General features: G+C 34.9%; 1 protein-coding gene across 1 annotated transcript; it reads right to left on the reverse strand.

Moving 5' to 3' along the window:
- Window positions 1-6695: 6695 nt before the first annotated feature.
- On the reverse strand, window positions 6696-7884 carry LOC123903294 (NDR1/HIN1-like protein 3). The gene has a single exon (XM_045953246.1). It carries the CDS (start codon window positions 7577-7579, stop codon window positions 6839-6841), a length of 741 nt encoding a protein of 246 aa, XP_045809202.1. The 5' UTR covers window positions 7580-7884; the 3' UTR covers window positions 6696-6838.
- Between the last annotated feature and the right edge of the window lie 8561 nt (window positions 7885-16445).

Raw genomic sequence — 16445 nt, forward strand, 5'->3', positions numbered from 1 at the left:
GCAAGGAAGTCCTATGTCGATGTCTGGGTAAGGAAGTCCTGAGTAGGTGTACTTGGGTAACGAAATCCTTAGCAAGGTGCTAGGGCATTTGTAATCGATAGCGATTATAGTGAACTCTTATGTGTGTCAAAGGCATGAGACTCTACTCTCGTTAGTGGGAGGAACCAGTATAAAAATTGTCGTGTGTTTTCTTCTCTCTATCTTGTGTTTGATATTTCTGCTGCATACTCTGGTTATTGTTCATCAAACACCTGCATCTTCAAAGAAAAAGAAAACAAAGAACACTCAATTCAACCCCCTCTTCTTATGTTTTTCTCACCTTCAAATGATACTTCACTGGATTCTTCTCATTTGTTCTATATCATTTTAATTCCGACAACAACACTTGGAACCCATTGGGTCTGGAAAAACTCAATTAAACTCAATTGATAGGGAAAGGACAAGTGTTAGCGGCTTCTGTCCAAAAAAGTCGGATTGTTCCATGACCATTCTTGGTTTAAGTGGCGGTCCTTTCATAGTTAAAAATTGACGAGTGTTTTGATTTTCTTTTTAAAAAAACACATTAACTTGCCAAAACATTTCATTGAAATGGACAACTAATGTTTTTAATCTGAAAATTTTACTGTGATTAATGTAGGAAACGAAATAGAGAGTAGAATGTTTGGTTTATTTTTTATTTTAGGCGATTAGAGTTTCAATTCATAGGATATACAAGCCTTTTTATGATTGAAACTAAGCATTTTTTTTTGTCAAGAACTATGCATATTTTTGCACAACTATCAATTAAATTTAAATTGGAAGATTTGATGTTTTCTACAATTGATGAGCTTCTGTTTTCATGGTGGTGAGGTGATGGAGGTTTGTGTGTTATTTTTGGTTTAAAGTAAGTAAAAAAGTGTGGTTGTGAGATAGAAAGGAGACATAGAAGAACAAAATTTCTCCATTTGTCCATTCATAAGGTGGTGCCTCATCTTCAAAATTTCTCATCCTGGATCATGCTCCAATCCATCCAACAATTTTCTTCTCCACCTAGTGAGCAAGTCTTCTTATATAGTCACTGAAACTATGGTAATAAAATATAGACACAATGACAAAAAAATCTAAATGTACTTATTTTTCTTCAAATATAATAGCTAGAATTCTATTTTTAAGCTGAACTAGATATTTCACCCGTGCGATGCACGGGTATCACACAGGTGAATATTATGGATTTTGTTGTAACAACACATTTTTTATTTGATTGAATAATTCATATATAAACTTACATAATATATCTGATATATTGTTGTGAACAAATAATAACAAAAGAGAAACTAATTATGAGTATATAAACAATTAAGAGAGAAGTTAATAGACAAACATGATATGAAGAAAAATCAACAACTTAAATTCACATTATACTTTTCAAATAGTAATATTAATAACAATGAGATGATGAATAGAAAGGAGATTAAATTAAAATAAATACAAAGCAAACACAACTTTGTTTTTCCAAGACAACTTGAAAAAGCATGATAAAGAAATAAAATGGAATAGGTTATCTATGAATTCAAACAAAAGGTTAAATATGTTAATTGTTCTTCAAAAGGAGTAATCTCATTTTTGACCGAATATTAAACAAATTTAATTTCTCGAAGTATTATAAGAGATGTAATAATCTTCAAAAAATTTAACTACATATCACGTGCGTGGTTCATTTGATTAACAACTTATTATCTTCTTCCAATTTATCCCTGAAAATTCTTCTTTTTTTTCATCTTAACATTCTTCATAAGCTCATTGTCCATTCTAGAACCGTTGAAGTGGCCCTCCATCTATCAAGTCATAAGTTAATGAAATTGAAAGAAAAAAAATTACTCTCATTTGAAGTAAGACAAGTTAAGACACTTAGAAATAATGTACTCTGTAACTTGTAGTAGCTGCCTTCCTTTTTTGCACCAATAGCAGTTATCCACTCCCTACACTTAGCTAAAATGCTCTTAAAGTTCTACATTATGCAGGAAAATAAACTGCAATAAAAAACACTCTCCAATACAAAAACTTTGTTTTTTCAAACAAAGCATTTAAGTTGAAACCAACAAATACATCGAAAACCACAAATTTATAAAAAAGAATATAGAACTCAAAATTACAAATAAATTGCTAAATGAAATAAAATATTAAACTAAAATATCTTACAAAAATATGTTCATTACGAAACTTACAAAGAAAAGACCACCAAGTACACAAATTATATATATATATATATATATATATATATATATATATATATATATATATATATATATATATATATATATATATATATATATATATATATAGAGTCAGGATCCGTTGACACCAACTAGTTTGACACCAAATGTTACACCTCTCAATAACGTTTTAACCGATATAAATTTTATAAAATCCACCGTTGGATTGAAAGTTTACATCATATAGATCATTTGTGTAAAATTTCAAATAAATCCAAAATCATTTGATATGTTATTGAGATACATCAAAATTAACGGTTTTTGTATTTTTTTAAATGCCGTTAATCTTTATGTGTCTCAATAGCATATCAAATGATTTTGGATTTGTCTGAAATTTTACACAAATGATCTATATGATGTAAACTTTCAATCCAACGGTGGATTTTATAAAATTTATATCGGTTAAAACGTTATTGAGAGGTGTAACATTTGGTGTCAAACTAGTTGGTGTCAACGGATCCTGACTCATATATATATATATATATATATATATATATATATATATATATAAACTCCAAACATTGGATATTGAATAAAAAAAATTCAATCTAAGACATTAGAAGTTTTCTGAATGCAATGTTGAAATTGTGGTGTGAGTAATCCATCACTAAAAACATCCGTGCATTGCACGGGTTAAATTGCTTGATTAGTTGTTTCAAAAAAATAGTTTGATTATTAGTATAGTAGTGAGTAATGTGGAAAAATAACGTGGGAGTTTGTGGATAAAAAGAAGAAAAAAAAAGTGGGAGAAGTAACAAATAAAGTGGGGGTTTTGTGTTTGCAATTGGACATTTAACTCATATATTGATTATGTGTTGGTTACAAAATATATCAAAATAATTGATATGGCTTAGTGGTAAATGTAATAAGAAGTATAACTAAAAGGTCAAGGGTTCACCAATCGCTAGTTGGTTCAGTGGTTATTGACACTGAACTTGGTAGGGAGGACCGCGGTTCGATCCCCTGCAACTGCGATTGGGAGGGGGCTAGAACCACTTGATGCCAGAACTGACCCCCTCGAACCAGATTAAAGTGATGATGAAAGCCAAAAAAAAAGGTCAAGGGTTCGAATCTTACTGAGTAATTTTTTAGCATTTTAATATGAATTATTAGGGTTAGGATTAAGGTTAAATTAGGGTTACATGAAGACTTTATAACTTATATATATATATATATATATATATATATGGGGGCTGCTAACTTAGACCCAGTTGGGTCTAAGTTAGCAAGGTGCACCTTTTCAGTTGGACAAAAATACCCATTTTTTTATTTTTGAAAGAATAGAGCAACAGGGGCATTTCTGTAATTTACCCAACAGTACACGCGCCCCCACCTTCTTTTCCCACCCCCCAGGACACGTGGCAGCGTGTTATTGGACAAAATCCAAGCGCGTGCATCACACGCGCCGACAGACGCGCGTGGCTGCAGCCCTAACGCGGAGAGAGAAACTTTTTAAAAAGGAAAGGCCACGTGTCAGCATATGATTGGATGCGTTAATTTTTTTCCATTTAATACTTTAAACTCAATTATTTCGTCGTAAATTAATTTTTTATTTTTTATTTTTTATACCAAAATTCATAATTTTTTTTTCTCTACAAATAGAGACTTGGTTCGTTTGATTTGGACACAGAAAAAAAAACCCAATTTTTCACTACCTAAATCTCATTTTTCACTACCTTACATCAACTCACTTAAACCATTCTACTAGGAAAATGGTTTCAGAGTACAAATCTCTGAAACCATTCTACATGCTAAATGGTTTCAGAAGCAAATAACTAATAATCAACTTACTGAAATCATTCTACCAGCAAAATGGTTTCAGATTACAACTCTCTGAAACCATTGTACCAGATAAATGGTTTCAGAAGCAAACACAATTAATAAATTACTCACTGAAACCATTCTACCAGTAAAATGGTTTCAGAATACAACTATGTGCAACCATTCTACAAGCTAAATGGTTTCAGAAGCAAATAACTAATAATCAAATTACTGAAACTATTCTACCAGCAAAATGGTTTCAGATTACAACTCTCTGAAACCATTGTACCAGATAAATGGTTTCAGAAGCAAACACAATTAATAAATTACTCATTGAAACCATTCTACCAGTAAAATGGTTTCAGAATACAACTATGTGCAACCATTCTACCAGTAAAATGGTTTCAGAAGCAAACATTAGTTTTTAATTACCGTTTTATCTCATTTAATTAACTAAAAATAGTTTTAGGTCTCCAAAAATTTCATAAAATATACCAAAAGTTCCAGAATATTATCTACTATTTTCCTGGTATAATGGTTTCAGTGAGTTGGTTGAGTGGTGCGTGTTAAATTACAACACACAAGTAACGTATTTAGTAGACAAAAAATGAGATTAACGTAGTGAAAAATTGCGTTTTTTTTCTGTGTCCAAATCAAACGAACCAAGTCTCTATTTGTAGACAAAAAAAAAATTATGAATTTTGGTATAAAAATAAAAAAATAAAAAATTAATTTACAACGAAATAATTGAGTTCAAAGTATTAAATGAACAAAAATCATGCCCAGCCAACCATTGTGTGACACGTGTCCTACTTTTAAAAAGCAAATTTTTCTCTCTCCAGGTTGTAATCCAGTGTGGCGCAGGCGCTGGAATCTGATGGATCAGGATGATCTGGGCTGTCTGATTGATCAGACAGTCTTGATGAGATCAGATCTTGGCTGTCTGATGGAAATCAACGGTCTGTAACCATGGTCCTTCGGTACGCGCGCGACACTGGATCCGCGTCTATTAATGGTTTCCGAAGGTGGGGCGCGTGTATATGGTTGGTAAAATTACAGAAATGCCCCTGTTGCTCTATTCTTTCAAAAATTAAAAGAATGGGTATTTTGGTCCAATTGAAAAGGTGCACCATGCTAACTTAGACCTAACTAGGGTCTAAGTTAGAAAACCCCTATATATATATATATATATATATATAAAGATAAGTGGAGTATCTAAAATTTAAACTCCAACTAATGTAATGTTCTTACCTGGGGCCGTTCACCCATGAGTCTCTATAATAATAGTTATATATTTTTAATATTCGTTAAATATCAAATGTGTATTTATAGATTAGTAGTAACCTCTATTGTTTTTTAGTGCAAGATCCTTGGTTCAAATCCCTACAATGTCTTTTTTCCTTTCATGATTTTAGTTCTAATGTCTCTTTTTGATGTTACGATGATTATTTTTTTATGTTAATTACAATTTAAATAGAGAATATTTCTTTTTGCATTTTTTTTAGGAATCATTTTTAATATTCGAACAGAACTCTAAATAGTCGGGGATTGTCATGTTCTTACCAATTGAGTTATATTTACGGAACTGAAGATTTATATTTTGTGATCATCCAAAAATAATTCATAATGTTGACGCTCAGAAGATAGCCACATAGAAATTTCTCTATTTTAAAAAATAAAACAAAACTTCACATAGTAAAGTAAGTTATGGGTACCAAAAGTTCAAAGTAAACTTCTCTTTGTACCAAATAAAACAGAGCCAGCTTCTCTTCGGTAGGGTGCTTACTGGCTCTTCACACATATTAACAACAGAAATGGGAGAGGAAGATTGAATTATTCCGATCAACATTTTACACTCAAATTTACAAAGATTTTGCCTTCATCAAAATAGTGTAAAAGGATTCTAAAACGATGCTATTCAGGAAGGGAGGCCTTTAAAAGCCATAACCATAAGGCATAATGCATTTAGATTTAGCTTCCCAACACCAATTGAGGATTCCAAACAGAAGTCAACAGAATTTGACTTCGGAGTGGCAAACACCTTACCGCTAAGAGCGGCGGTGCAGCAGAATCCACCCTAGGCGCTAGCAATTGCAAGTAACAAGTTCAAAGTTTTTTTTATAGAGAATCATGTAATAAAAAGTTGTAATTGTAACATTGAATATGAAATTGTTGTGTGTGAGGAAAGTTGCAAACCCTGATGAATAAACTTAATACACCTTACCATTTCTTTTTCAACCAAATCATACCAAATCAACTTAATACACCTTCAATCATATCTTCCAGAATAAATAAACTTAATAGTTTAATTTCCTATCTACAACTTTAGCAAAACAATCACAAATTTGAGTTTGAGATGCATAAATCCCTCACCATAACATCTTGAAACTTGAAAGTCCTCTTCAACTCAAATTGAATTTATATTCTCATCAAATTCAAAATAACAAACAATCACATACTATGAAGTATGGACACATTATTACAACTGTCGGTGTCGTGCCGGTGTCGGACACCGACACCGGAACACGCCACGCCTAATTCGAGAAGTGTTTTGTGCTTCATAGCATATTCATAATCCGTAACAACCTCAAAACAAGAGAATTAAAAATTGACAAAGAATTTAAAAATTGAATAGTAAACTATAATATGAAACAAGTACTAGTAAATCAATAACAGCAATACTAATAGTGCAATATTAATATGAAATTATAATCTTCATTACATAGAAATCCTCTAGGAGCATAACAATGATACAATGAAAAATAAAATTCACCTAAAAATTTCAATTAAAAAAACACGAAAATTAGCGTTTGAAAATATGAGATTTAATGGAACAATTTCCACTTATAATCCCAATCACAATCAGTAGCTTGAAACCCATTACCCACCAATGTTCCATTGCTTGATTTCAGAGGAATCTTCAAATCACAATGAACCTTAGGTTTAGCTTTCCCACTCTTAAACAAACCCAATTTAAACCTCACATTAAGCAAAAGCTTCACATTAATATCAAAAACACCATCATTCTTTTCTTTCTCAAACTCCGAAAGCTGTTTTGAACTCAAAGGAACAACTTGTTGACCTTTAAAATTAGGGTTCAAGAAACTCGTATTCTTATGATGCTGAAAGAATTGACCTAAAGTTTGAGAACCAAACCTAACATCTTTATAAAACGCAAGCGTTTCGATGTTATCGTAATAGATACCAACTCTCCGATTAGGGTTTCGGATCGTGATGTTAACGGCAAGATCGTAGTGAAGTGTGTTGTTGTTTGTGAAATTGAATTGAGTAAGAGATGCATCTGTGACAGTGAAATTGACGACGTTAGGTCGAACGATTAGCCAGAAGAGGAAACCGAGGATTACGATGATGATGATGATTGTGGTGAGGATTTTGCAGATTATGCTTAAGATGCAGTTGAAGATGCAACCGCAACAGCCTCTGAAACAGCCGCAGAGACAGCTGCAGAAGCCGCAACCGTCGTCGTTGCGGTGGCGGCGGGGTTTTTGCTGTGGCGGTGGAATCGATGGACCGTAGTAAGCGCCGTTGAGTTGGTTACCGGCCATGTTTAACTGATTCAAATATTTTCGAAACTTTGGTAAAGTGATTATTGAGAAGTGAAATGAAAGAGTGGAAAAATATATAATAAAATATCGATGGGAGTGTCAGTGAGGGTATAAAGGGAATTTTGATACTGTTTGTTTGTTTCGAGTAAGTTGTAACGTTAATAATGTGATATAGTGGAGGTGCGTGCGTTTGAAGAGAATAGGAATAGAATAAGCGCGTTAAGTGATAAGCATTTTCCTTTCAAGTTCAACAGAAACCAACCACTGATATTGAGGAAAAGGAAAAATTGTGATGGGAATCAATGGGAAAAATTGATGAGCGAAGATAGAAGAAAAATTGGTTTTGCTTTTAAGGATATATTTTCATTTTTATTTTGGGAAAATCGTATTAGTTAAGAGAACAATAAAACAAACTTGATAATTCATCCAAAACAAAAAAAGAAACAAACTTGATAAGATCAAATAGAGTTATTATTGGCTTTTGGCTTAAACAATATTTATTGATAATCAAAGAGTTATTGGCTTTTGGCTTGGACCAATCTTTTATTGCAAGTTAATATTCTTTAAACCCTGAATGCGCCGAATCAATGTATGAATCTTTACTGTTAATGATGCAATTTCTTGTTGTCATATCGACTAACACCTTTGAATCACTATCAACCATAGTTTTAAAACCCGGACCGGTGATCGACCCGGTCGTAGCATTGGGTCACTGGTCGGACTAGTGGGTCACTGGTCTGACCGCACGACTATTGACCCGGTCTATAAGTATATAAAAAAAAATATTTATGACTTGAATTTGATTGCTATAAAATTTAATAAAAAAAGTCTTTTAATTTTTTTTAATAAATATTCATATAACTAAAATAAAACACAAAAGCTTCTCATTATAATTTTTTTATTTTGATTCTAATATCTACATCATATTTTGTAATGTACATTTTGTTTTGATGCAAACAATAATTATATAGATAGAAATGAAAATATACAATAACTGTGATAAAGAATTAACAATATGAATGAATGACATGCAAAGGTTGGTTAAAAGAAAATGGAGACAAAAGTTAATTAAAATAAATAAATAGAATGGTTTTTTTTTCCAGGAAAAAAAAAAGAAAAGAAGAAGAATGGTCAAATGGCGTCATTTAAAAAAAATAATAATAAGCTCAGGATAATTAGTAGTAATATCATATACAACAAGTATAAAAAAAAGTGAGTTTTATAAAGATATATACTAGTTTAGATAATGCTTTATCAGACAAATTAATTTGGCTTGATGGTAAAGTTTGAAGTGAAAGTATGGGAAGGTCATGGGTTCTACACTCTCCAGCAACATCTGGCAATTTTTTAAATTATTTCTTTCATCTCACACCGGTTCGGTTCAGTCTGGTTCGTGGGCGGTTTGCACTGGTTCGCGGTTCAACCGCTGAACCGGCCGGTTACTAGCGGGTTTCAATGGGTTAGTTGCAGAACTGGTTCTGTTGTTTGACCGAGCCGGCTACATTAACGGTTCCCGGCCGAACCGGCCGGTCCGGTCCGGTTTTTAAAACAGTGCTATCAACTTGAAGGTGGGTAATTCTTTGTCCCCATGCCAAATTATACATGCCCCATATTTTTGGATAGAGTGCATATCAAGTTATGAGTTTGCTGGGCATAACTAACTAAACATATCTCGAAGAAGACCACCATATCCTAAAAGGTTAACTGAGCTTTTGTGTGTCATCACATCATAGGCCTAGGTCGAACTAGGCTTTGCCAAGCCTGAGTCTGGCCTGTCAAAAACTCGAAGGCCTGAGCCTAACTTGTGGCCTATCATAGACTTAATTTTTAGGTCTGAGTCTGCCCTTTTGAAAGTCTGATACGGCTTGTTAGCTTGTTTAAAAGTCTTTTTCATATGAACATATTTAAATAAATAATTTTGTATTTATTTTTAAATATACTTATGAACGAATAAATCAATGTTCGTTTTCTTATTAAAAAAAAAAACCAATGTTCCTTTTGATATTTAACATGACATTTTAGAGAATTTGATTATATATGTCAATATATTTCAATTCAAGTTTATATTAAACATTTATACATGTTAAAAATAAATGTAGATTAATATATTTTTTTTTTGACAAATGTAGATTAATAAACTTAAACTAATTAAAAAGTTAATAGATTTATAATTTAATCAAAGTACAAATTTTAATATATAAATAATAATCAGAGTAAAAATATTATTCATATTAAGTTAAATAGGCTGGCCTAGTAGGCCTCAAAGACATTTTTAATGGCCTACGAGCTGACCTTTTAGCTAAATAGACTTGTAAAAAGGTCTTGGCCTACTCTATTTAAAAAAATATGCTGGCCTGACCTGAGCCTGTATAGGCTATCACATGTTGTGTTTGACTCAACCCTCCAAATGTCAATTTTAGACTATAAATAGTACTTCCTCTGAGACAAAATATAAGTCAAATTCACCTTTTTATATTCATTGCATAATTAATATATTTAATTATGCAATGAACATAAAAAGCGAATTTTGCTTATATTTTATCATAGACGGAGTACCATTTTGTTGAGGCCAACCAGTGACATGTACATCACCTGCCTTCATGAGAATCATATTTGTTGGACAACATCATTGATAACCGCAATCTTCAAGGCGTCTATCTCATCCTAAATTTTTCTCTCCTCCTCTACAACAGATAAAACGGTCTTAGTAGACAATATCTTTTGTGTAGTCTCCTCACGAGACATCTGATCTTCCTCCAAACCCTCCACTTGTTTCTCTAACCTTTCCAGCGCAACCTCTAATACATGAGTTTGAAGGTCATTTGCCTTTTCAAGCTCAACTCATTTGCAGACAAATCTTTCTTCATAGCATCAACTCTGGACATACGACCTTCTCTTCCTCAACTTTTATGGACATGTTCCTCGTCATTCATGAAATCCTGGTTAACCAACATCATGACACATCTCAGACTTATTGGTACAAGTTATTAAGCAAAAGTATCTAAGGAGGATATTTAAACTCCTTCTGGTTTACAAACTAGTTTGGAGTGGCATTCTTGTTAATCAAGTGTTTTATGTTGATATACGCCCATGCCTTTGGAGCAGTTTACAAAGATGGCAATGGACATTTAAACTCACTATATCCCATACCTTTGGAGATGAAGGAAAGATTGAATTTTATTCCTATCAGTCTGAAGGGTAATCTTAATGGGATCTAAACCGCCCGGGACGTATATTATTGGCTTAATCGGAATACTTTCTCTGTTAATCCCATAAGTGTTGTTTCTTGGTCCTGGCTAAGACCCTTGATGACGGATCGTCACACTCTCTAACCCATGCCTATTTTAGCAACATTAGATGCATTTTAGTAGGTTTTTATCAATAAATATAAGAGAAATCTAATCATAAGCTTGATTACTTGTTTTGCAAGAAAACAGGAAAAATTGCAGGAAAGTGCTGATTTTCACTACGCTGGGGGCGTAGCCCATCACGCGCCGCGTGATGGGGATCACAGGGAGCCAAGTTTTTCACTCTGATCACGCGCGGCGTGATACCTGACCACGCGCGGCGTAAAACCTTGTTCAAGAAGTGGATTGCTCTCTGACTTGATCACGCGCCGCGTGATACCGTTACCACGCGCGGCGTAGTTGATGGATCTGCAACCACGCGCGGCGTGATAGATCTGGCGCGCGGCGTGGTTGCGTTCAGTATATATGGTTTCTGCATAATTCTGTTAGGTGGTTGGAAAATTCTGCAATATTCATCTATTCTCTGATTTTGGAAGCATCAAGATCCAGATCAAGGACTCCGTAGGATAGCTCCGAGCACCTCAATAGCATGGATTTTCAAGCCATGAAGTTGAAGCGAGGACGCGAAGCAAGCAACATGAGGAGCTAAGCTTCTTTTGGAGGTAGGATCTAGGATAATCTAGGATGTAGATGAATTATTTGTAATCTGCTATATGTAAGAATGTACTCTGTTCATGGTGTTGATTCAATGCAAATCTATGTTTAATGCTTTATAATCCTTCATTAGTGTTGTAATGATTTCGAGTTAAGTCACGTGCGAGAGTATTGATTTAATTTCTGAACTGAATTGCATTGAGCACTCGAGTGTTTCCGGTCGAGAGATTGAGACATAGAGTGTAGCGAACGATCGACGCGCTTTCATATCATTCGTTGTAGGTAGCTTCCGCCCGAGAGATCGGGGGAGTATCGACAACGAATAGAGTGGATTTTGACAAGAGATTGCGATTCACTAATTTGTTGATCTAGTTGTGAACACTTGAGTAGATTCCTTTGATATAGTAGATTGCATGTGATTTAGCTATAGACTAGGTGATTCCGATGATTCTACCTCGCTTTTCCATTATATCAAAGCACGTTTTCTAACAATTCATCACTCAACATACCCCCAATTTATGTGTATTTCTTGCATAATGTTTATGAACACTATTAGACTAGTTTAATCACATAATCCCTGTGGATCGATATTTTTATTACTACGTGGTAATTCGTTCACTTGCGAAAATATCTTCAAGTTTTTGGCGCCGTTGCCGGGGATTGTGATTGATTCGACAAGGCAATAGTGTTCATATTTTCTGTGTTTTCCTTATTTTTCTGTCTTATATTTTTTCTACCGGAGCGTTCTACTTGTGTGTTTCCTTGTGCATGCGGAGGACAGGTCCCATTGAGCTGGAAGTCGATCCTGAGATTGAGAAAACAGCAAGAGCAAATCGTAAAGCGGAAGGAAGGCATGTTTGAATCATACAATCAAGAGGCACTCTTAACTAGTTGCAAGTTCAATAATGTCTTTCTACAAATCATTACCAAACAACTAGAAGCTCAATGTTTGGTGCAAGCAACCTCTCAAAATAATCCTCATTTCAACACCTTCAATCTTGGAGTGAAGAATCACATGAATTGTTCTTATGGAGCTAATCTGAATCAAGCATTTCCTCAAGATCAACATTTTGAAGATCACCTTGAATCTTTTGAAGATACTCTTATCTTAGCCATGAAGATGACTCAAGGCAATTTTGAGGTGATGAAGGCAAACCAAGAAGTGTCAAGCAAACGTCATGAAGCCTCCATCAAAAATCTCGAAAACCAAATGGGTCAATTAGCAAGGCAAGTCTCTTCTCTACAAACTCAAAGTAGATTTTGTGGAGACACCACGGATCCTCGTAATGAAAGTTGTAATTCCATTAATTTGAGGAGTAGAGAAGTTTCATCACCGGAAGTAGTGGAGAATCCTACGAAGGATGAGAGTAAAAATGGTGTAGTTGAAAAGATGAGGGATGGTGTAGTTGAAAATAGAAAAGAAAATAAGAAAGAAGAAAAAAATAAGGAAGAAAAAGCTTATGAGGGAGAAGTTGAAAAGAGAGTGGAGCATGAGTCTAGTGCCAAGAAAGGCAAGAAACCTCTTGTGAAAGACCCCGAGTTTCAAGTTCCTTCACCATATGCTAGAATGCCTTATCTTAGGATGAAGAGGGTCAAGAACCAAGACCTTGAATTTTGTGGAGTGGTATCCGAATGTTTCAAAGTGGAAGTGCTAGAGGAAGTGGTAAAAGATGGGAAGGAAGAAGAGTGGGATCATGAGATTGAAATTTTTCTTCAAAACTTGGATAACCCCCTAGAAGAGGAGAAAGAGCCAAAGGCGATAAAAAAGCCACCGGAATTGAAAGAACTTCCTCCTAAATGGAAGTATGTGTTTTTGGGTGGCGACTCTAGGAAACCCATGATCATAAGTGATTTGCTCACTCCACTAGAAGAGAATGACTTGTTAAAAGAAGCGGAGAAAGTGAATGACGACCTAGGATGGGACTTGGATGGTGTGGTTCCTATCTATTGTTTGTACAGGGTGGCCAAAGAAGAAGAGCCCAATCCGGTTGTTAATCCTCAAAAGTCTTCCACTTCAACATTGAAAGCTTCGGTGAAGAAAGGTTCTAAGAAATCTCCATCACGGTCTAGTAAGAAGGAAAGAACCAATTTGAAGGCCAAATGGGAAGGTCTCAAGAGTGATTCGGGAAGCGTGAAATCATTACTATTTGATATTAATATTGCTCCTTTGAATGAAGAGAACAAGAGGAGCCGGGTTGAATCAAAGTTGAAGTATCCACCCTAACTTGTGATGATGAAGCGTCAAGCTAATGACGAGAAAGAAGCGCTTCATGGGAGGCAACCCATGAGTTTACGGTCCTTTCTTCCCTTTCACTCTTATGCTACTTTATGAATAATTGTTTGATGTTCCTTTGAATTGGCTGGATGAATGTACTTTAAACTCTGAATTTGAATCTTTTTATGTTTGATTGTGGAATTTCTTTTACCTTTGGAATTTGTTTCGATATCTTGGCATGTTCTTTTTATTTACTTGAGTATCAATTGCTTGATTCTATCCGTGTGTGATTTGTGATACTTTCAGTGCAATTGTTTGTTGCACTCATGTGATCAAGAGGCAAAGGAAGGGAACGCACACTTTTTGACCGGTTCTTTGATTCGACCCAACCGAGAGGTATTGAGCCAAACACTCCTTTTCCTTCTATGTGTGATATCCACTCATCTATTGTCTCTCGATTTTGCTTGTCGTCTTTTTATTTGATTGGTACTTTTGTAGCACACACGAGGCATGTTCCTTGGTACCTTTGAGCCTTTCTATCCACCCTTACATATAATTATCCTTTGCTTAACCAATTTGAGCTGAAAAAGAAAATGTTATTTTGCACAACCTTAAGAAATTTTTGATGAAAAAAAGGAATGACTTTCTTGGAGGTTAGGCACCTAATTAGTGGTTGATGCGCATTGCTCACCACTAAGTTTGGGGTTGCTCTTTGGAATTAGCAACATATAAAGTTTGGGGTGAGGGTACTAGAGAACTTACAAAAAGTTTTTGGGTAAAAAAAAAAAAAAAATTGGAAATTGTTCAAAGATTCAAGGCTTTAGAGAAAGATATGTTGAAAAGAAATGAAAAAAGAGATGAATGTGAAAATAAAAAAATAGAAAAGAAGTACTAAACGAAGTGATAGCCTTGAATTCAAAAGAATTGCAAAACTTTGTTGATGATTTAACAATGTTCTCTAGTCCACTATTTTTCAAAAAGAATAAGGGTTAGTATGAAAATGTTCTTTGACTAATAGGGGGATCTAACTCCAAGTTTTTCTACTACTTATCCAAAAATGTCACCATCCACCCTAGCCAAGCCACGTTATAACCCTAAAAGACCTCTAATGTGTGTGCACAAAGTGAACCGAATGAATTCTTAGACTACTTGCAAAATTAATGTTGACTTGCATTGATGTGTTGATTTGAGTGAAGTACCAAAAACTGAAGAGTGCATGTAAGTAGTGTGATGAGATCTTAGAGCCTTGGTTGAAAAGTGTGAACTACTTGAAAATGTCTTGCGGGAACGATGGTGCAGTTGAGCATTGTTTGCAGGTGGATCATTGATCATCAGGTGAGTCTCACGTATGTATGATTCGAGTGAATTTAAGGAAAATGCCAAGGTCTTGACACAAAAGCTTGAGGTAAAAGTTGTTTCCTTGAGGACAAGGAAAGGTTTAAGTTTGGGGTTGTGATGACGGATCGTCACACTCTCTAATCCATGCCTATTTTAGCAACATTAGATGCATTTTAGTAGGTTTTTAGCAATAAATATAAGAGAAATCTAATCATAAGCTTGATTACTTGTTTTGCAAGAAAACAGGAAAAATTGCAGGAAAGTGCTGATTTTCACTACGCTGGGGGCGTAGCCCATCACGCGCCGCGTGATGGGGATCACAGGGAGCCAAGTTTTTCACTCTGATCACGCGCGGCGTGATACCTGACCACGCGCGGCGTAAAGCCTTGTTCAAGAAGTGGATTGCTCTCTGACTTGATCACGCGCCGCGTGATACCGTTACCACGCGCGGCGTAGTTGATGGATCTGCAACCACGCGCGGCGTGATAGATCTGGCGCGCGGCGTGGTTGCGTTCAGTATATATGGTTTCTGCATAATTCTGTTAGGTGGTTGGAAAATTCTGCAATATTCATCTATTCTCTGATTTCGGAAGCATCAAGATCCAGATCAAGGACTCCGTAGGATAGCTCCGAGCACCTCAATAGCATGGATTCTCAAGCCATGAAGTTGAAGCGAGGACGCGAAGCAAGCAACATGAGGAGCTAAGCTTCTTTTGGAGGTAGGATCTAGGATAATCTAGGATGTAGATGAATTATTTGTAATCTGCTATATGTAAGAATGTACTCTGTTCATGGTGTTGATTCAATGCAAATCTATGTTTAATGCTTTATAATCCTTCATTAGTGTTGTAATGATTTCGAGTTAAGTCACGTGCGAGAGTATTGATTTAATTTCTGAACTGAATTGCATTGAGCACTCGAGTACCTACAACAAAAGTGTGTTTTAGCTTCAAAAATTTTAGCGTCAGCCACGACACGGACGCTACAAGCGTCCCCATTGTGTCTGTTAGGCGGACTCTACATCTTTTTTCAATTTAATTTAAATTTTTAATGAGGCATTAAATATAGCGTCTGCCAAAGCAGACGTTACTTAGAAGCTAAAGAAATTAAAAATACAAAAATATGTTAGTGTCTATAATGGCAGACGCTAAATAGACCAAATTAAGAAAAAAAAAATTACAGTATATTATAAAACACTTAAATTAATAAAAATATTAGTTTTCGCCAACAATTATCTTTCCTCTCTGATGAACTAACCCTCAATCTCACAAACCCTCAATCTCATTAAACTCTCTTCAGTTCCCAACTTCTCAAATTTCACACAAATCCGCAATCTAAGCCAACTCTTTTCTCAATCGAACCCGATTTTGCTAAATTGGATAATCTTTTTCCTATAATGTTCACGTTCTAG

Source organism: Trifolium pratense, linkage group LG1 (genome assembly GCF_020283565.1).
Source record: "Trifolium pratense cultivar HEN17-A07 linkage group LG1, ARS_RC_1.1, whole genome shotgun sequence".
Taxonomy (NCBI): domain Eukaryota; kingdom Viridiplantae; phylum Streptophyta; class Magnoliopsida; order Fabales; family Fabaceae; genus Trifolium; species Trifolium pratense.